Source organism: Zingiber officinale, chromosome 9A (assembly GCF_018446385.1).
Source record: "Zingiber officinale cultivar Zhangliang chromosome 9A, Zo_v1.1, whole genome shotgun sequence".
In the NCBI taxonomy this organism is placed as follows: Eukaryota; Viridiplantae; Streptophyta; class Magnoliopsida; order Zingiberales; family Zingiberaceae; genus Zingiber; species Zingiber officinale.
Window position 1 is genome coordinate 128,353,814 of NC_056002.1, and position 21,493 is coordinate 128,375,306.

Below are 21,493 nucleotides of genomic sequence, written 5' to 3' on the forward strand. Positions count from 1 at the left end.
TTGTTGTCGGAAGATGTTCCTTCGGAATCAGAGGCTGTTGCTAAGGGGAAACGCAAGAAGCGCAAACTGACGCTGACGCCTTCTCCTAAAAAACAGGCACTCTTCCTCCTCGAAGATGTCATTCCGGGGGATATCCAAGCTTCCTTCCTTGGAGATGTTGCCTTAGGGGATATCCAAACTACTTCCTCTGAACCCACTTTATCCCGACACAAGATGAAATTGTTAGTATTAGCCCTAGTACCAATTATGAGATGATTGTAAAGGGCTCATTTTGTATCATATATTATTATTAATAAAAGGCAAAGGTGGTTATTATATTTATTTCAGTTCAGTGCCAATTGAATAAGTATAATAATATCCTTGGGTAGTAGGTTCTTATCTACAATATATCAATTGGTTGAATTAATAGTGAGATATTGTAGAGAACACTACTCTTAACTGTTCCGAGCATTAATATACAAAGATAATATTAATGTGTTGAGACTAGCATGTAGGTAAACGGATGACTTGATCTCACAAGTCATGGATATGAGATATCAGGTTGACACATGAGTATATATTAGAGAATATATACTGAATGGCCCGCCATGAGAATGTTTCATGGATTGTCGTATGAGTGTCATAAACATTCTCATGTGACTATTGGTATGAATAGTCCTTAGACCTGAAGTCACTACGGTTCCCTACATAAGGAGTTGTATACTTTGGTATCGTCAAACGTCACCCGTAACAGGGTGGACTATAAAGTCGATCACTGGGTATGCAATAAATTATGCGGAGGGATGTGAGTAATGTAGATGAGATCTATCTCTTCCATATGACGGAAGTGATATCTGTGGGCCCCTTGATTAGTAGGACACAAGAAAGCATAGCTATGCGTAAATGAGTTAATATGAGATATTGAGCTTATTTGATTAAGTGTCTACTTGGAGATCAAGAAACACAAAGATTGATAAGAGGATGACACAGTCTATGCCTCATTGATCAATCTAAATATCAAGAATAAAGGGACCAAGTCATACAAGATAATAGCCACGGACAAGTTAGGTCGGATCTCGACTTTCTCGTCACTTGGGTAGCAATGATGCCTTGCTAGATGCCACGCAAATGTTGATTTGGGTACATTGCCAACGTTACGAGAACCTATATGGTCACACACAAAGAATAAGTTGATATGGAGATGGGTACATAATCATTGGATTAAGTGTAATCCGAATTTGACTCATTGAGTTAGACTCAAAGGGATCCAATTGTTGGATTGAGTCAAGTTGCATGAGAATCAATGGAACTTGAGTTCACCAAGGAAGTTTAATGGTCAAAATTGAACCATTAGATTGAATGGTTAATTTTGAGCCATTGGATTAGAAGATGAAAGAGTGGAGACTCTTGGTATACCATGGGATGGATATAAATAGCATTTTGGATGATATTTTTCATATGATTTTCATTAGATGAGAATGTGAAGAGCCTCTTTGATTCTTCTTCTTCCTCCTTCCCCCTCTTGGCCGAAATCACCATAGCACAATCTTGTGTTTTCTTCTCCATCTTACTTTGTTTGTGAGACAAACAAAGACAAGGCTTGTTCGTGTGGATATCATAGAGGCGCGGACGTGTGATCGTGCTGAGATCCGAGCTGTCGAGAGATCGTGTGCACGCATTAAGGGTATAATTCTATCATGTAGCTTAGTATAGTTTGTTTTCAGAAAATGTTTCTTCCCTTCGCATGGATCTGCTGGATAAGAGGATCTAGTATTTTTCGGTTGCGCTTCCGGGTGTTTAGCGCGCTAGATCCCAACAGAAATGATCTCAGAGTATTAGCTCTGATATTGAAGAAATTTGCCAAGAGAAAGAGAAAGAGAAAGAGAAAGAACTTGAATGAAGATTTTTTCAAATTCTTGATATTAAATCTATACATGAGGATCATTGTTTATTTATATCTTTCTTCCCTACTTATTTATGGAATGGAATACAATCAAATCAAATAAAATTTGAGCGACCTAAATAAATAAAATCTAACATGCCTAAATTAAACTATCTATATTTATAATATATTCTACACTCCCTCTCAAGTTGGGTAGTAGATATTGTACATGCCCAACTTGTTACATAACTCTTTGAAGTTGATCCTTGGGAGAGCTTTTGTAAGTATGTTTGTGATTTGATGTCGTGAAGGAATATATGAGAGTTCCATAGATCTTTTTGCCACTTTTTTTGAAATGAAGTGTGTCAATTTGTGTTTCGTTCTGTCATGGTGAACATGATTCTTTGTAATGCCGATGGCTGCTAAATTGTCACATTGTAACTTGACAGCTTTATATGAGATTATTCCGAGTTCTTTTAGGATTTTGCGAATCCATATTCTTTCATAGATCCCAAGTGCAAGAGCTTTAAATTTCGCTTCAGCATTGCTTCTTGCAACCACAGATTGCTTGTTACTTCTCCATATTACAAAATTACCCCAGACAAACGTACAGTAGCCCGAGGTCGATTGTCTATCTATAAGATCCCCAGTTTAGTCTGCATCTAAGTACACATGTATACCTCAATTTTTATTCTTCTAAAATAGTAACCCTTTGCCTAGGGTACTCTTGAGGTATCTCAAGATTCTATAAACAACATTCATGTGTCCTACAAGTCTTTGATATCTCCCCCTGTCTACTGGTGCATGGTCCTTTCAAGAGCCAATTTTGTTGGAAGCATCCATCAGAGTATCCACAGGCTTGCACCCAAGCCTTCCTATTTCTTTTAGTAAGTCCGATGTGTATTTCCACAGTGATAGGAATATTATGCTTTTTGATCGAGCCAGTTCCATGCCAAGGAAGAATTTTGAATTCCTAGATCTTTTATATCAAATTCCTGAGTGAGGAGCCCCTTTAGATTTGTGATTTCTTTCTCATTATCATCAATGATGATGATATCATCAACATAGACAATAAGAATGGTGATCTGCCTTTCTCGAGAGATTTTCACAAATAAGGTGTGATCTGCTTGACACTGAGTGTATTCATACTTTGTCACAAAAGTAGCTAGCTTGTTAAACCATGCCCTGGGAGAATGCTTAAGACCAGATAATGACTTGTGAAGCTTGCATACCTTGTTGTTATGGGTGCCAAGGTTGGGTGATTTCCATGTAAACTTCTTCTAAGTCACCATTTAGAAATACATTTCTGACGTATAGTTGGTGTAAATGTCAGTCCTTGTTTATAGCCAAAGAGAATAAAATTTTGATAGTGTTGAGCTTGGCCACTGGAGCAAAGGTTTCTTGGTAATCAATGCATAGGATTGTGAGAATCCTTTGGCTACAAGATGTGCCTTTAGTCTTTCAATTGTACCATCAGCTTTGTGTTTGACTTTAAAAATTCATTTGCACCTAATTGTTTTCTTTCCCATTGGTAGTTCACAAACATATCATGTACCATTCTTTTGTAGGGTTTTTACTTCCTCATCAACAACTTTTCTCCATTCAGGGTGTTTGAGAACTTCATCAATGGTGGTTGGAACCTTAATATTATCAAAGGCGGCGATACATGCTCGATAATTTTGGGACAATCCTTCATAAAAAATAAAGTTAGAGATGAGATGCATCATGTAGGATCTAACTCCCTTCCTCAAAGCAATTGGAATCTCAAGGTTATTATCTACAGGTGAAGTAGATTTATGATTGAGTATCGTACTTGAGTGAATGCCTATGGGAGTTGGATCCGGTTTTAACTCTTGAGCTGGTGCTGAATGTGTCTTTCATCTTATGTATACATGAAATTGCTTTACTAAGGGAGGAGGAAATGCACGAATAGGATGTGACACAAGGGGATTGGATAGAGGGTGAATGATGTCAAGATTTGGTCCAAAACAGTGTGATGGATGGTGATATTCACTTAGATTCTCCTCTTGAATATCAGAACTGGAGTACTATGTTGTTCAAAGAAAGTGACATCCATGGTGTTGTTGGCTTTCTTGGTGACAGGTGAGTAGCATTTGTAGCCTTTTTGAAATGGTGAGTAGCTGAGGAAAATGCATTTGGTTGATCTTGGATCAAGTTTACTATTGTGATGGTGGATGTGAACAAATAATGTACAACCGAATACTTTTATTGGAATTTTTTAAGAGATTACCTTGGTGTGCGTATGATTTGAGGAGAAGTTAAACCGGACTATGAAAATTGAGAACTCAAGAAGACATTCGATTGATGAGGTAGGTGGCTATGGAGACGACGACACCTCCAAATTTTTTTTAGTACATTAGAAGAGAACATGAGTGAGTGAGCTACCTCGAGAAGATACCTGTTCTTGCATTTGACAATCTCATTTTGTTGAGGAGTGTCAACGCAGGAAGTGATGTCGATGATGCTTTTTGAGGATAGAAAAGACTAAGATTCAAGGCAAAATATTCCATGGTATTGTCAGTTTTGAGTGCCTGAATTGATGTTTGAGGGTTTGAATCATAGTATAAAACTGTTCAAATATGTGACTCATTGTAGATTTATTTTTCCTTAGAAACAACCAAGTCAGACGAGTATAACCATCAACAAATGAAATGAACCAACGATTTCCTATAAGAGTTTTAATACGGGATGGTCCCCAAACGTCATTATGAATGAATGAAAAGAGTTTAAATGGTATGTAGCTTAAGCTTGGAAAGGATACTCGTGCATGTTTAGCAAGTTGTTTAGCAAGTTGATAGAACTCATACTAAAAGGAACTAACATTTTTATTAAGAAATAAGTTTGGAAATAATTTTGCAAGATAAGTAAAGTTTGGATGACCAAGACAATAGTTCCATAACATGATTTCGACATATTTATTGTTGGAAGAGGTAGAGTGACAACTAGCTAAATTTCCACAGTGATGCAAAGTCTCGTGAATAACGTAGAGTCTAGAGCACGATTCAACATTGTCAATCGTCTTCTCCATTTTTATATCTTGAAATTCACACAGTTTTGGAGAAAATTTAGTAAGACACTTTAAATCATGAGAATAATAAACTACAGACCAATGTAGGAATATGAAGGACTGTTTTCAAGTATATATTTGGTGTTATCATTATGGAACCAACGCTGACGATTTTTGCGACATATCCATTTGCAACACGGATAGAGGAATTGTCTCGACATGAAACATAATTATGAAAGAGATATATTGCCCGTCATGTGATCCGATGTACCCGAGTCAATAATTCATCGTCCGAGAGACTTGTTTATATTTAAGGTATTAGGGAAAATACCTTCATTGTGGGTTGACATGACTTTCAGTCTTTTGTTGCAGCTAATGGGCGAGAACAAGACTATGGTCGTTGAGAGTTTGCTGCACTTTGAAGAAAGAGATGGCTGATGGTTGATGGCTTATTGTGCCGGAACTAGCCTTTATGACAGAATAGATTTAGATTAATGCTCTAATACCATGAAGAAATCTGTCGAGAGAAAGAGAAAGAGGAAGAGAAAGAGAAAGAACTGGAATGAAGAATTTCTCAAATTCTTGATATTAAATTTGTACACGAGGATCATTGCTTATGTATACACTTCTTCCCTATTTATTTATGGAATGAAATACAATCAAATCAAATTAAATAAACAATCAAATCAAATAAAATTTGATCTACCTAAATAAATAAAATCTGATTTGCCTAACTAAATTAAACTATCTATATTTACCATATATTCTACGGATACGATGACAAAGAAATAAATAAGAATTTTTGAAATGTTTTCTATGTTATTTCACTAAGAGAATTATAATATATAGACATCAAGAATTATCAAATCCCTTTAATTCTAGGGTCTAATATAGGAATAAATACAGAAGTATCAAATCTTTTAATCCTAGGGTTTAATATAGAAAGAAATACAACAATATTTACAATAAGAATATATACAACAATAACATCCAAGTCTTATTCCACTAGGTGGGGTCCAGTAAGAATATATACAACAATAATGAATATCTTAGAGAGATAATTAAGGATATACAACTACAATTAAACTAAATAAGGAAAGAAGAATATATTGACATATGATAGGTCCTTGGACATCACTTTTGTGGTTTTATTGAGAAGAAAAGAATAGTTAGCAATTACATTGATGTGTTAGGTAAGACAATGTTATTATTAATGCTACAATTAGTGGGTGTGTGACAAGTGATTTTTTTGTGATTATAGGGTCACATTAAGGGTTAGCTCCAAGTCTATCTTTTCACATTATTAATAGATGAACTGACAAACTATATTCAAAATAGACTTCTTTATGGTATGCTATTTGCAGGTAATATTGTTATTTTGATGCGAGCGTAGGTATATTAAATTCAAAGCATGAACAGTGGAGGAACAATTTATAAACTAAAGGCTTTAAGGTAAGTGGAAGTTGAAGAAGACAATATGAAATGAAATTTAATTTATAAGAAAAGGATAAATAAAATAGTTAAGATGGATGGAGAGGAAATTCCAATAAGTAAAGGGAGATACTTATAAAGATATGATTAATAGAATACAGAATAGATGGCCAAAATGGATATAAGCTTCTGGAGTCTTGTGTGTTAGTTGTGTGACCCTTAAGCTAAAAGTAAACTTTTATATGACCTATGACTAGGGTCAACTATGCTTTTTGGATCGCAAGGCCAAACTTTTAAGAAGTAGCACTTGTAATGGTAACTGCAATATAGATGAAAAGCTAAGGGTGTGGAACTACTCTAAAGAATAAAAAAAATACTAATATGTATGTGCAATTAGGTGTAATTTCAATAGTTGATAAATTATGAGAAATTAGTCTGAATTTGATGACATATTTATAGATTTTATAACTAGAAGAGTTGAAGCAATTAAAGTCGAAGCTAAAATGAATAGGAGAGACCCAATAAAATATTAACCAATGTGATAAAAAAATGATGAAATTGATTTATATGCTATTAATGATGTTGCCTTGCACTTGAATCATGCAGCTGACCCTCAATAGTTGGTACAAAGATTTGATGATGATGATAATGATGTGCTATCCATCTAGAAAATAACATGAAAAAAAAATCCTAAAATAATTTAATTTTGTGGCTTATAACAAGTCATAACAATTATATACATCATCTTTTAGAACTACGACAATCATGTCTTTTGGTACTGTTTGCTGTTTTGTCGAAATAGTTCTCAATCTATTCACATGACATTCATGTGTTTTACCTAAAAATCAAATGTCAAGTGTCAAGGGGACATGCGATGCTTATAAATTTGATGGTATTTGGACTGCCGATTCTTAGATAATTATGATTGCCACAATTATAAAAGTTGAAGTTAAATTCTAGAATCATTACAATTCGTAATTTTGATTATTTAGTTACAAACGTTATAGTTTAGCTATTTATAGAAATTAATTGATATGATCTTAGTCTTAATGGCTATTATGTGCAACTAATATGATTATGACCATACATCACAAGATATTATAGTATTTAATATTTGATTTTTGAAATTGTCTATTTAGCCGACCCCACCAAGTGGGATAAGACTTGATTGTTGTTGTTGAAATCGTCTACTTAGGCCTACGTTCTCTATGTTGGGCCTGAGCTGAACTCTTAGGGGAACTGTTAGGACCATATAAGAAACCTTTTGTTTCGAAGATTTTCATCATGATAAACAAATTCATGGTGATTGGTATTTGTAAACAACAGATGATAAATGAAGACAAGGGGCTTTGCCTTTCTTAATACTTGGCTCTGCTTATTGAAGTTTTAATTTTGGAAAGCTGCTTCAAATATAAAATATTGATACTCTCAAAATTTATCATCTGTTTTGGTCTTTTGAGTATGTTATCTTCTTGTTGTAAAGTAGATTGAAATCTTGTACCATTCCTAATGGTGCAATCGAAACATATTGTTCAATAAATTTTTTAAACCCAACACTAAATAACTCATGTTGATCGTGCTAATGAGGAATGTGACGTACCGACATTGACATGTGTTGACATGTTCTCAGCCGTCTTAAGATAAATTTTTGTTATTTCTGTTTACTCTTTGAAATTCTAATTCAAGCAATTATCTAATTCCTATAATTACATTTTTATAAGTAACTATGTTCAGTGGATAAAAATTATAATGATAAAACTTATATAAATTAATCTCCATAGTTTGAATTTCTAATTGATATTTGTCTCATTAGAAGTAGAAAATCTAATCGAAAGATAATTAAATGAGTGAACTTCATTTGAATTTATCTTTGTATGCTTTTATTTTTTATTTTTTTATGTATAAGTAAAATAGTATAGCATAAATCAGGAGTACAAGAATTGACCTTTCGGAGCTACTTATGTTCGATATAGTGTCATGTCCGAGTATACTCCCAAAGACCAATATACGTGAATTTGCATACTCATAAAATTTTTCTCACTATCTAATTATTCCTCACCAAAGAAAGTATTATTTTTAGCCTTCCGTATATAGTGTATTATAGAAGGCAAGGCAAGATGACAGACCTTTGTCAACATCCTGCTCTCACGGTAATACCTCCCCAAAACCCGCTTCATATGTTGATATGTGGACATCTCTTGTCGCATGTGAAGCTAGTCTTTAATCCGCCTCCATAACTCTGCTATAGGGGGATATCTAAGGAATAAATGCTCCTGTGTGTCCTACACTTGTCTACAAAATGTGTATTGTCGATCCTCCACGTACTCCTTTTTGTCTCTAGTGGGAAGACAACTCTGTGCCAGCATCTAGAGGGTAACTGCGTGACTTGGCTATACATAGGTCTTCCACACTGTCCAGACCCATGGCTTCTTAGGAATAGGATGCCTAAAGAAGTCATATGCTCGAACTACATTGTCGTCCTTGCAAACGAATCTACTAGCCTCTATCCAACAACCTCTGGTGACCTAGCAGCCGAAAATATAAGATCCTATGTCTACAACACACGCTTGATCAGAGGGGAATCTGTGTGGGTTTCTTCCCAAAAGCACACAATAAAACTAAGTGAAAGAGTATTTTCAAGCTTGAATTCATCAAAATTCATCTCAACATGCTTTGATACAAGCCGAAGTATGTTGAATTTTAGTACAACATGGTGCAGGAATTGTCCCATTTCATTTAGGACTGAAACTATGGCATGAAATAATACTTTAAACTTTACTCTTGTTGTGTTTTCTTTTTTCTTTTTCTATCTCTTCTTTAATTCCAATTTACTACTGACGCTATGCATTGACACTCCAACACAGAACTGAAACTGTGTCGAGATTTCAATTAAGAGTCTACTACCCTTATAAATATATTCATATTAAGAGGCTGGATGTAAAACATTTATTGAACATCTGCATGAAAATCATAAAATGCATGATTGCTGCTAGGAAAGGCAACTTCTATCAACGCAATGACTAGCTTGTTGGCTATTTTGAACATTCAGTCTGCTCTACACTGGTTGGTTTATATAAGCTGCACTATGATGATTTATTCTCATTGCATGGTTATTACTGTTGCTTAGGTAATGGCCATAGTTGCTGATTTCATGCTTGTGTGGCTTCCTGCTCCAACGGTTTCTCTCCGAGCACCTCTTCAGTTAAACACTGGGGCAATTTCAAAGTTCTTCTATAGCTGTCCGGATAATGCCTTTCAGGTAAATGTTGCTATTATACTTGTTTATAAATATGGCAAATTATCTATTTGTCTGTATCCATAAATGAAAATTCATTTCTTACCAGATTGCTTTATCTGGAACAACGTACTCGTTCTTGCAGAGAGTTGGTGCAATTGTGGTAAATTACCTACATTTCTTGATTAGTTGCTTATGGTTAACTTATTCTGACTGATCCACTAGACTTTCGTGCCCGACAATCCATAAATAGTTCTTTGAATTGCTCTCACCTCTTTTGCAGAGGAATGGTTCTAAGCTTTTTGTTGTTGGGACTGGTGCATCTCTGGTATGCTATATACTTCTCCAATTGCAGAACATTTTCATAATTCTCAGTTACTTTTGCTAGATATCATGTTTTTTTTTTAAACTATGGGTTTTAGGATTTTTGAATTTTTTATAAGTTTTTTGGCACTTGATCAGAGTTTACCTAATATATACTTCTATAGTCAATTGTGTATGATATATGATGTAATTATATTTATGATGTATAATATATATGATATTTAGTAAATTGTGTGGGGTTGGATTTTTTTTTTTTAAATATGAAAATCCCACCCAACCTGACCTTGAATTGATAACCTAAAGTTCCAAATTGAAGTCCTTGAAAACCTTCTAGGGTTGGTTTGGATAAGTTTTTTTGGGTCAAGTGGAGTAGGTCATATTTTTTAACCCACCCATAGTGGAGCACCATGAAGTAGGAATTCATCTTGATAACTATGTGATAAGGTAAAAGTCATGAGATTATATGTGGAATTTTGCAAATATGGCAGTTTGAAGATTATATGATAGCTGATTTGTTTCCTGAACTAAGAGTTATTCACTAGGACTTCATATTTTGTGTTTCTTATTATGGTAGTTTGAAGATTATATGATAGCTGATTGGTTTCCTGAACTAAGAGTTATTTGCTAGGACTTCCTATTTTGTGTTTCTTATTTTCTTTTCCTTAGAACATAAAAGTTGTGCATTGTTGCTACTTTTGGTCGTATTAAGAAGAATTTACTTTTCATTTTCTTATTTATTCTAGTTCTGTGTGCTCATTGGGTGTGTACTCATCGGGAGGTTCAATAAGATAATCCTCTCCTCTAAATTCTTGAACCAGTGATTCTGCCCCATGGCCACCATGGGTAGGAGTGTCAAATATGCATCCTCAAGTATTTTCTGGTGGAGCAGATTCCCAGTATTCTCAGTGTTACTGGACACAACTTGCTTTTTAGTTAGTTAGATTAGACTTCTAGTATAAAAGAATCAGGAAACTTCTTTTTATTAAAAAGGGAATTAGCAAGGTCTTTTCCCCACCTTGAGAGGGTATTTATTCTTTAGTTCAAGTTCGTTTTAAGATACTTAAATTGGTATGTGCAAAAAATAGGCTTATTTAGCAACTTTTGTTCAATTTCTCAGAGTCAAATTCTCATAAGTATGAGATAAGCGAATGACTTATTCCATATAAAGGACTCAATGAGATAAAGACCCCCCTTAACCTCTATTTTGATTGATTGAATATCTCTCAAAGAATCGAAGGAAGATGTGATGATTTATTTTAGAAAATCCCCACTGAAAAATATGTCTTTCTATAGAATTAGTCTTCCCTAGAGTCCCAATACAAACCGAGACAACAACGGGTTCTTTGTCCCTGTGGTATGGAGCAACAAAAATATTGATAATCCAAGATGATGTCACAAAGATGAGCTGTCATGGCCCATGCGAGCTAAACTTGCCATGAAGCTAGCTTTGCTCGCCATGCATGAGCTGCAATAATGTCATAGCAAAATATACACAAAGGCTAACTAAACTAGTTAAATGCATGCCTTTGAATAATCTTCACCAGTATATGCATAAAACTTAGCCAATAATCTAGAGGTCAAAAACTCTAAAAGTGTGCATGAAAATACAATATGGGTATAAAAAAGAAGTGCATGATGTAAACTATCTTATAAAAGAATCCAACGACTGACAAATAATTAATGTTATTTTGTTCCACCAATTTAACCTCACTAATCTCTCATGACAATTTCTCTTAGATGATTTCATCATTTATAGTGTTTCATCTTTTATATTCTTACAATTATTTCCTTTCTAATTCATCAGGGAATCAAACACACACATTATATATGGTAAACGACCTGTAATCTGCCTAATGAAGGATGTATAATAAATATTGATGAATGATCCATAATTCATGTAGAGCGAAGTGTATTATAATCATATATGAATATATAGAGTGAACAACCTACAATCCACCTGATAAAGATGTACCATGTATATATAGGGTGAATGATTCGCAATCCACCTAATACAAAATATATCATAAATATATATAAAGGGTGAATGATGGGCAATCCACCCGGAGATATATCCCATAAAAGAAAGGGTGAATAACCCTCAATCCACCCAGTGAGATAGATATTTATATAAAATAATCGAAACTTACAAATGCATAAAAAGTCTCAGAAGCCCTTTTTTAGCACAGAGCTAAGGCTTGATAAACTCCGTAGAACATTCATTACTTTGTTAATGTAGCATAATGGTCATGTAACTCTTTCACAAGGAGCCGAAGCTCTATACTACAAATAGTTACACAACTCCTCAAACTACAAATAGTCATACAACTCTTTTAGAGGATAGAATTGAAGTTCTAAACTAGATGGAATCCAAGTTCTAAACTACAAGTAACTCATTCAATGTTTTATTAATTTTATTGAAATTTATTTATAACAGTGTTCATAAGGTGATTCATGTTATATTTGAGAGATGTCATAAGACAATCACTTTCTAGAATGTATTATTTATTGGATCTTAAACTCATTTTTTGAATATTCGCAATATGATTCATAGCATGAGAGAACTTGTGATTAGATCACAATTAGTAAGCATCTCTACATGTGTAATTATGAATATATTTATAAATGAATGAATGAATTTATGAGTTTGGACATCATCGATTCTGAAAGACTAGCATGTGTTATACTTCTTGGTTTATCTAAATTTACTGGCCGGAGACATTAGATGTTGAGAATTAAATGTGAATGTTAGTTAAGGGTAACTAGTTTATTGGAGTGATCTGCCATGAAATTTCATATGGTTCTATACATATATAGATATGCCAATGAAGATCTCATTGCAGCTTAAGTGCGAGTTTCCTTCGACTTAAGGTATCAAATTATCTTGGTCATGGAAACTTGTACCTTACATCTTAAGCAAGCATCTCCTTGGAGATGTGGACCTAAAATGATTGAGTTAAAGTACTTGAAAGTATTTGGATAGTTCACAGAGGATTCACTGCTACTTGTAAAAGGAGACATATACTCTATGACCACTTGTTAGGATTATTACTTGAAGTATTTGGCCAAAATATCATATGTCAAAAGTATGATACTCTTGTACATATGTCTGAGTAATTTGAATTCACAGGATGAGGAAGTATAACTTGGGCTAAGTATGACATAGTCAGCCTGGTGGGGACTGACATATAGACCTGAACCAAGTGGGTATAAGACGGTGACAGGAATGAGGCATGTCTCAATGTAGCTGCTGAAGGGTTGAAGGGTCCAGAAGTGGTTCTAGAATCAACTATGATTTTTTGGTTAATTGAGGGTCATGATGTACTACTAGGTGTTATCAATCTATAATTAATGGTTAATTATGGACGACTAATATAAATCGGAAACCTATGAGGTCACACGCATTACGAGTTTCTCCGAAAGACTTAAAACGAGTTTGAGAATTTGACGAAGGGCAAGTGAGGTCACACGCCACGTCTTTTGAAGACAAATTGAATCCTCTTTGGTTAATTATAAACTAAATTGGTTTGGTTTTAATTAAAGATGGTTTGGTTCTTGAACCAAAGTGGTTTGGTTTAAAACAAAAGGTGTTTTGTTGTTAAACCATAATGATTTAGTTTTGAACCAACATGGTTTGTTATTAAACTAAACTTAAGGCTAATGGTTTGGATTTTGGGTTAGCGGATATGAGTTTGAACTTGCTCTTCAAACCCGTTAGGAGATCTATAAATATATCCGGATTGGAGAGAAATAATAAGGGTTTTTGGATTAAATCTAAAAGTTAGGTTTTAATCCCTTCTCTCCTCTTCCCCTCTCCTGGTCGCTACCGCCCAAGAAGGAAGCTGCTGCCCATTGAGCAGCCGGAGCTCCTCCAGCTGGCCATCATCGCTGCTCCCCCTTCCCGGCTATCACCCCTGCTGGTGGACGTTCGACACCGACCGGCAACCGCCGTCCAAGGAGAGAACAGCAGCCTGAAGGCTGCTGTCAAGGAAGTGCCGCTGGTTTTTTGGCTGCTCCTGCTGCTGGTGCTCAAGGAACACTGGTCTACTTCCGGCCTTCGCTTCTGCTCCGGCCAGGGGAGGTTCCATCACCTCCCGTCCTCAGCTTAGCCACTGGACAACAGCCAAAGTGGCTGCTGTCCCTGCTGTGCAGCTGGACAGCAAGCAAGGACTTGCTGTTGGCCCTTTGCTTCACTGTCGGACCTGATGCTTCAGCCAAGAAGTGTTGCTGCCCGAAGGACGCCGGCTGAAGATGCTTCCTTGCCGCAAGTTGTTGTCTCCGGCTGCCAGTCAACAACTGTTGCTGCTGGCGGTGGTCCTGTTCCGGCAAGCAAGGGTTGCTGCCGGAACTCCACCACAGCCGGACTCGCTGCCCCTCGCCGGAAGCGAGCTTTTTGATCTCTAACCAGCGGTAACAAAAGTTGTTGCCATCGGTTGATTTGTACTGCTGAGTTGCAATTGCCGCTGGATACAAATCGATCTGTGATCCCTCTTTCGGATTTCTTCGTCTCCACCTTCGGCTAGTACCGAAGAGGAGACATGACTCATGACTTAGAGAAGTCGTCTCAAGGATAGCTTGGCGTGGATACGAATAGAGGCAAGCTTCATTAAGTTTGCTCGTTGATTCCGATAGAGGCTAGCCTTGCAAGGCTAGCAAACGCTCTCTGCAAGTTCGATAATGAACCTGCCGGTATAATTAAGTTGTCGTAAAATTTTATTATACGGTTATGTTTGACGTGTTGTATCATGTATGCGTGTGATGTAATAAATTAGATTTATTAATTTTGCTTCCGCTGTCCGTTTTGTGAAATGTGTCCATGCACACAACTGTTAGACTCCCCAACAATTCGTGCTCCCTTAAAAGCACTATCCTAAGATTTCTATTACTTATCAAACTTAGTATGTGTCATCTTAGTGACAATGGTATACAAATGTGAAGGAGCAAGAAGTTCGTAAAAGGACAAGCAATTTAAAAGATAATTATCAAAGGCAAAGTGTAGAATGCTTTTAAAATAAAATAAACCATCCCATGTGTATCACCCACAAATATTAAAATAAATTTTCATTCATTTAATCCTAATAGATTTATCTTTAACCGTTGTTTTATTATGCTGTATCTTCTTTTGATTTTTTTTCCCTTTAGAAACAACATATTCAATTAATGTTGTAATTATAATTTGTCAATTTAATTCATGTACAAGGAAAATGTCAAATAGAATCGAGCAATAAAAATTTACCTTAATTGAAGAAATCCACATCCTCATCAATCACCCCAAAGCACCTTCATACTCTCTTAGTAACTGGATCCACAAGTTATAAATCAATATAAGCATGGATTTAACTCTACAATGTCAAATAGAGGACCATGATAAAGGACTTGCTTTATAACTGCGCCTCTAGAAGAGCAAACCAAATTAATTTCCCAATTCTTAAAACTCATATGCCACATTATACCCTAGAAGTGAAAGGAGTCAATTTAGGATAGATAGAGAGGACAAGTGCTTCTCCAACCTAGATGGTGGCGACTTCTAACAAGGGCAACAATTGCTTCCACCAAAGAGAGATTAGCAACCACTACTAGGTGAAATTGCAAGAAAGGGAGGGAGAGTCGACACAAAGAAAATACCATGGAAAAACCCTAACCTCTTTAATATATAAACACCTTAAAAACCTTAAACCATGTGAACCAAGAATATAATTGAATCAAATCCAAATCATCTAATTTAACCTTAGAAACCCTAAACCATGTGACCCAAGAATATAATTGGACCCATGGAGTGAAATGTCATTCTGTGCCGGACGGCATGGACGATATTTACCATTCCGCCGTGCGGGAGAAACCGACACCTCATGCGCCGAAGTTTCGCGTGGTGCGGACGGCTGTGGGGATCGCGGGGGTGTCTAGCGCCGCTAGAGCTTCCCGCGACGTTTCCAGTGGTGCTAGAAGTGTCCCGCGACACCTTCAGCATCGCCAGAAGTGTTGCGGGAAGCCTCCAGCGGCGCCAGAAGCGTCGTGGGACGCTTCCGGTGCCGCCAGACGCCCTTGCGCCCCTCCCCCCGCAATCCCCGGCAGTGCGATTCGCGTTTTGACACTGTAAATTAAATTTTTTATTTAATTAATTTAAATAATTCCTAAGGTATGTGTGATATTTCGAACGAGCTTTTATAAATTCTAATTAAAGCACCCTAATAAAATATATAAAAAATATATTTAAAATTAAATTATTTTAATTAGTATTTTGAAATTTTATTTTTGAATGTTTTAAATTGCATTTAAAAATTCTTAAAAAATTAGATTTATATTCTAATATTTTTTTATTATTTTAAATTTCATTTAAAAATTATAAAAAATTCCTTTTTTTTTGATAAATTAGATTTATATTATGATATTTTTTTAATTTTATATTTTTTTACTATTTAAAAAATATATTATAACAACAACCCAGCATTATCCCACTAAGTGGGATAGGTTATATGAATCCTTTTATGCCATTGAGCTCTATCTCCTACTATATCATCATTTATACTTAAATAAATTTTTTCTTGTTTTATTGTTGCTAAGCAAGTCTTTTTTGGTCTTCCTCGTTTGATATGCGTGTTTGTCAGTTTCACATCGCCTAACTGGAGCATTTATCGGTCGTCTAAGTATATGTCTGTACCATCTTAAACTTGTCTTTTGGAGTTTTCCCTCAATAGATGCAAGACTTTCTCTCTAATGCTCTCATTTCTTATTTTGTTCATCCTCGTATGTCCACACATCCACCTTAACATCCTCATCTCTGTAACTCTCATCTTCTACTCATGTGCTCGAGTTATAGCCCAACATTCAGCACCATATAACATAGTAGGTCTAACTGCAGTTTTATAAAACTTTCTTTTAAGTTTTAGAGGTACTTTACGGTCACATAAAACATTCGACGCTCCCTTCCATTTCAACCATCTTGCTTGTATTCTATGTAAGACATCTCTCTCAATCCCTCCATCGTTTTGCAAAAATGATCCTAAATATTTAAAGCTCTCGGTTCTAAGCAACTCATCATCTCCTATTTTAACAATTGTCTCATTACTTCTAATATTGCTAAATTTAAATTTCATATATTTTGTCTTTAATCTACTAAGCTTAAAACCTTTCCCTTCTAGTGTTTCTTGCCAAAATTCTAGTTTAGTATTTACTCCTTCACGTGTTTCATCTACCAAAATAATATCATCTGCAAACAACATGTACCACGGTACTGTGTCTTGAATGTGCACTGAGTTCGTCCATAGTTAGTGTAACAAGATAGGGACTTAGAGATGATCTTTGATGTAACCCTATCTTTATTGGAAATGCTTCAGTTACTCCGCCTGAAGTCTTTACTTTGGTTGTTACATCCTCGTACATATCCTTAATTAGTTTAATATATGTTACACTAACACCTCTTTTTTCTAGAATTCTCCATATAATTTCTTTTGGGGCTCTATCATATACTTTTTCTAAGTCGAATACCATGTGTAGATCTTGTTTTTGCTCCCGATATTTTTCAATTAATTGTCTAAGAAGATATATAAATTCTATTGTCGACCTTCCAAGCATGAACCCAAATTGATTTTCGGTCATTGGTCTCCTTTCTTAATCTTTTTTATTACTTTTTCCCAAAGTTTCATGGTATGACTCATTAATTTAATATCCCTATAATTTGCACAATTTTGTACTCTTCCCTTGTTCTTATATAAGGGAACGAGAGTACTTATCTTCCATTGATCAGATATTTGTTTCATTTTCAATATCATGTAAATAATTTTGTAAACCATTCAATACCTTGTTTTCCTAGGCACTTCTATACCTCTATCGGAATATTATCTGTTCTAACGACTTTTCTATTATGTATCCCATTTAAAGTTTGTTCTACTTTTGAAGTTTGAATTATACAATAAAAATTAAAATTTTTATACTCATTCGACCTACTTAAATTACTTAAGTTAAGTTGGTCACCTAAGCCTTCATTAAAAAGTTGATAAAAATACCTCTTTCATCGCTCTTTTATTTCTCCATCATTTATTAATACCCTATTACATTCATCTTTAATAAAATGGATAAGATCTCTTGTTTTCGTTTCTCTCAGTAACTATTCTATAAATATCTCTTTCCCCTTCTTTTATATTCAATTTTTGATATAATCATTCAAAAGTTTCATTCTTTACTTCACTCACTACTTTCTTAGCTTCTTTCTTGGCTATTGTATATTTTTTTAAATTTTCCTCGTTCTTACAAATATATAATTCCTTATAAGTTATTCGTTTTTCCTTCACTTTCTCTTGTACTTTCTCATTCCACCACAAGATTCCTTATTTAGTGATGCATGTCCCTTTAACTCACTGAGTATATTCTTAGCTACTATTTTCAACTTTGATACCATCTTATCCCATGTTGTATTAGAGTTATCATATATGTTACCTAATGCTTGTACTTTTACCTTCTCCTTAAATATATTTTGCTTTCCATCCTTTAACTCTTGCCACTTAATTCTAGGAGTTATATATATTTTCTTTCTATTAATAATATATTTGAGGCGTATAAACAACACTACTAATCTATGTTGGGTAGTTAAGAGTGCGTTTGGTTTGTGCGTTTTCTATTTTCATTTTCTGAAAAATACGTATTTCTGAAAAATGGTGTTTAGTTTGCATTTTCCATATTTGTTTTCTAAAAATATAGAGAGCATTTTCTGGAAAATAGAGAATATCTAAAAGTCATTTTCTATTTTTCAGAAAACACGCGTTTTCCAGAAAATGAAAATGGAAAAGGCGCAAACCAAACACACTCTAAGCTTTCTCCAGGGATGATTTTGTAATCTTTACAAATCTTTCTATCCTTCTTCCTAACCATAAGAAAGTCAATTTGCGATTTATTATTCTCACTTTTGAACGTAACTAAGTGTTCTTATCTTTTGTTAAAAAGCGTATTAGTTAATATAAAGTCATATGTTATTACAAAATCTAATATAGTTTTCCCTTCCTCATTTTTCGTTCCAAATTCATAACTCTCATGTACCCTCTCATATTCTTTATTTGTCACTCCGACATGCTCATTTAGATCATCTTTTCTTAAAATCATTTCATTTGGTGGAATATTTTGTAATATTTCATCTAAGTCGTCCCAAAATCTTGATTTAGTAGTTTCATCTAATCCTACTTACGGTGTATATACGCTAATTATGTTCATAGTTTCTTTCGCCATTAGTATCTTAAGGGCTATAATTTTATCCCCTTTCCTAACTATTTATACAACTTCATCCTTTAACGAACTATCTACAATAATACCCACTCTATTTCTTGCTTTACTCTTTCTAATGTACCATAACTTAAAATCCAAGTTCTCTATCATCTTTATCTTTTCGCCTACCCATTTTGTCTCTTGTACACACAAAATATTAATTCTTCTCCTAATCATCGTATCTACTACCTCTATTGATTTATCAGTGAAGGTTCCTGTGTTCCATGTTTCAAATCTTAGATTATTAGTTTTCCTATCATATTTGTTCTTATCCAATCTATGGTGTGAGAACTCTTACCTATTTAACACTACACCCAAGTTCTCATAGAGATATAGCAGTCCTTGCTGATACGTTACAATCGAACCTGTAATGTGAACTCTTGCATATTTAGCACTACACTCAAGTTCTGGAGATATAGCGGTCCTTGTCGAGACGTTACAGTCGGATCCTGCAACGTGTTCCTTCCGGGGAATAGCCTAGCATTAGCACAATAGTTTAATGCATCAATTCATTGAATATTTGTCATAGTTTTAATGTTGGCGGGTAACTCTCCTCTTTTATCCGGGCTTGGGATCGACCATGATCGATCTTAATAGGCGGAGTTTATTATTTAAATTAATAATTAATTAAATGAATAAATAATTAATTTTCTTAAAAAACATATTTAATTATTTTTTTAGAATTTATATAAAGTCAATATATAATTTATTTTTAAATTATAAACAATAATCATATTTATCTAATAATTACTATATATAAATAAAAAAATACCGAAACTGCATAACACGAAACGATACTGAAATCGTATCGTTCTGGTCTGGGGCCGAAACCTCGACACGGGTTGAAATTTTAAAGCATGATTGAACCCAACCTAAATTATCTAATTTAGCCTTAGAAACCCTAAACCAGGTGAACCAAGAATACAATTGAAGTAAACTCAAATAATCTAATTTGGTTCAGCCCTAAGTTAACAAATTTAATTCAGATTCGAGCCCAATTTGTTCCAAACAAAATTTAATTACTTTGTAATGTTTGATTATTTTTTTTAAAGATATAACATGAGCTGTCTATCATTACAATAGGTGTCAAGTGGAAATGCAATTATGTTTGCATCTGAGACATCCTCACAAACTGAGAGATTCATATAAAACTCTGATTCATTTGATCAAGCACTCACCGTTTATTTTCACTGTTCAATTGTTTGATAACATGAAAAACCAAATGCTCACTGTCTATCCAAGTGATGGAAGCACAAAGGCCTTTGGTGTCCGTTCTAGTCAAGAATTAGGGTCTCACAATCATTATTCGATATACTTTTCTCTGATGCCTTTCTTTGTTCATGACTTGGCTTGATGTTCATGCCTTAAACATATTTTGATGCCAAAAACTTGGATAGATTGACCCCTGCTTGAGGACTATACTACCCCTAATTTCTATGAAATACAAGATGCTCATTAAATGATAAAAATAAGAACTAATTCTTACCTATATGACAATGACATGATTTGAGATTTTATTCAAGTGAAGAAAGATTGCCATGCCTCATTCTAGATGGAAGAAAATAACTAGACTTTAATTCATAGTATAAATAGCCTAAAAACAACATTTATATTAAAAAATTTGGAATAAGTTACATTCATTTTGTATGAACTTCTTTTTGGGGTTTCTATTGAACTGAAAAATAGGTTTGATGATATATCTTTTTAATATATATATATAACTGGATAATTCAAATTGAAGCAATTTGATGTCTGACCGATCAATAGAAATATTCTAACCCTCCATCTTTGTCACATATTCCATATGTTACATTAAATAGATATCATATTCATGGAATATGATGACTTTCGATATGCCTCGATCATGAAATGGTAGAGACACAATACTTGATTGGGGAAAACTTGATCCTGTAGGATTGTTGGGCCGGCTAGAAGGGGGGGTTGAATAGCCCTGAATAAAACACAACCCTTTCTCGCACAATTAAGCTAACACTTGAAAAATAGATTAAGCAGAAAATAAAGCATAAAAACGAGGCACCGGATTTGACTTGGTTACAACCGGGGAGGTTGTTAATCCAAGGAAGATGGTTGCACTAAGAACTCCTTCAGGCGGAGAAGCTTCGTTTACAGCAGTGTAGGCACAAGAAAAAAGAAGCTAATCAAAGCAATGGAAGCACACAAGTGTTGTTTACAATTTCTGAACTGATGAAAAGCTTCTGGACCAAGGCTATATTTATAGCCTTGGTCGGGGCGGGGTAATTCGTCGATCATCCGTCGCGGCCGGCCCGGGGTCCGGAAAGTCATAGTTGACTTTTTCCTCTCCTAAGTCCCGGGTCGGTCTCCGATCCGCTGGTGATCTGATATA

The 21,493-nt window shown here is 34.8% G+C and overlaps 1 protein-coding gene across 1 annotated transcript in view; it reads left to right on the forward strand.

The window, feature by feature from the left end:
* Window positions 1-21,493, forward strand: part of LOC122021266 (protein RETICULATA-RELATED 4, chloroplastic-like) — a 51,950-nt gene that overhangs the window by 14,103 nt on the left and 16,354 nt on the right. The window contains exons 3-5 of the mRNA XM_042579370.1: window positions 9,448-9,579; window positions 9,665-9,718; window positions 9,839-9,883. Coding sequence (XP_042435304.1) covers window positions 9,448-9,579; window positions 9,665-9,718; window positions 9,839-9,883 — 231 coding nt within the window. The remainder of the gene's footprint in view (window positions 1-9,447; window positions 9,580-9,664; window positions 9,719-9,838; window positions 9,884-21,493) is intronic.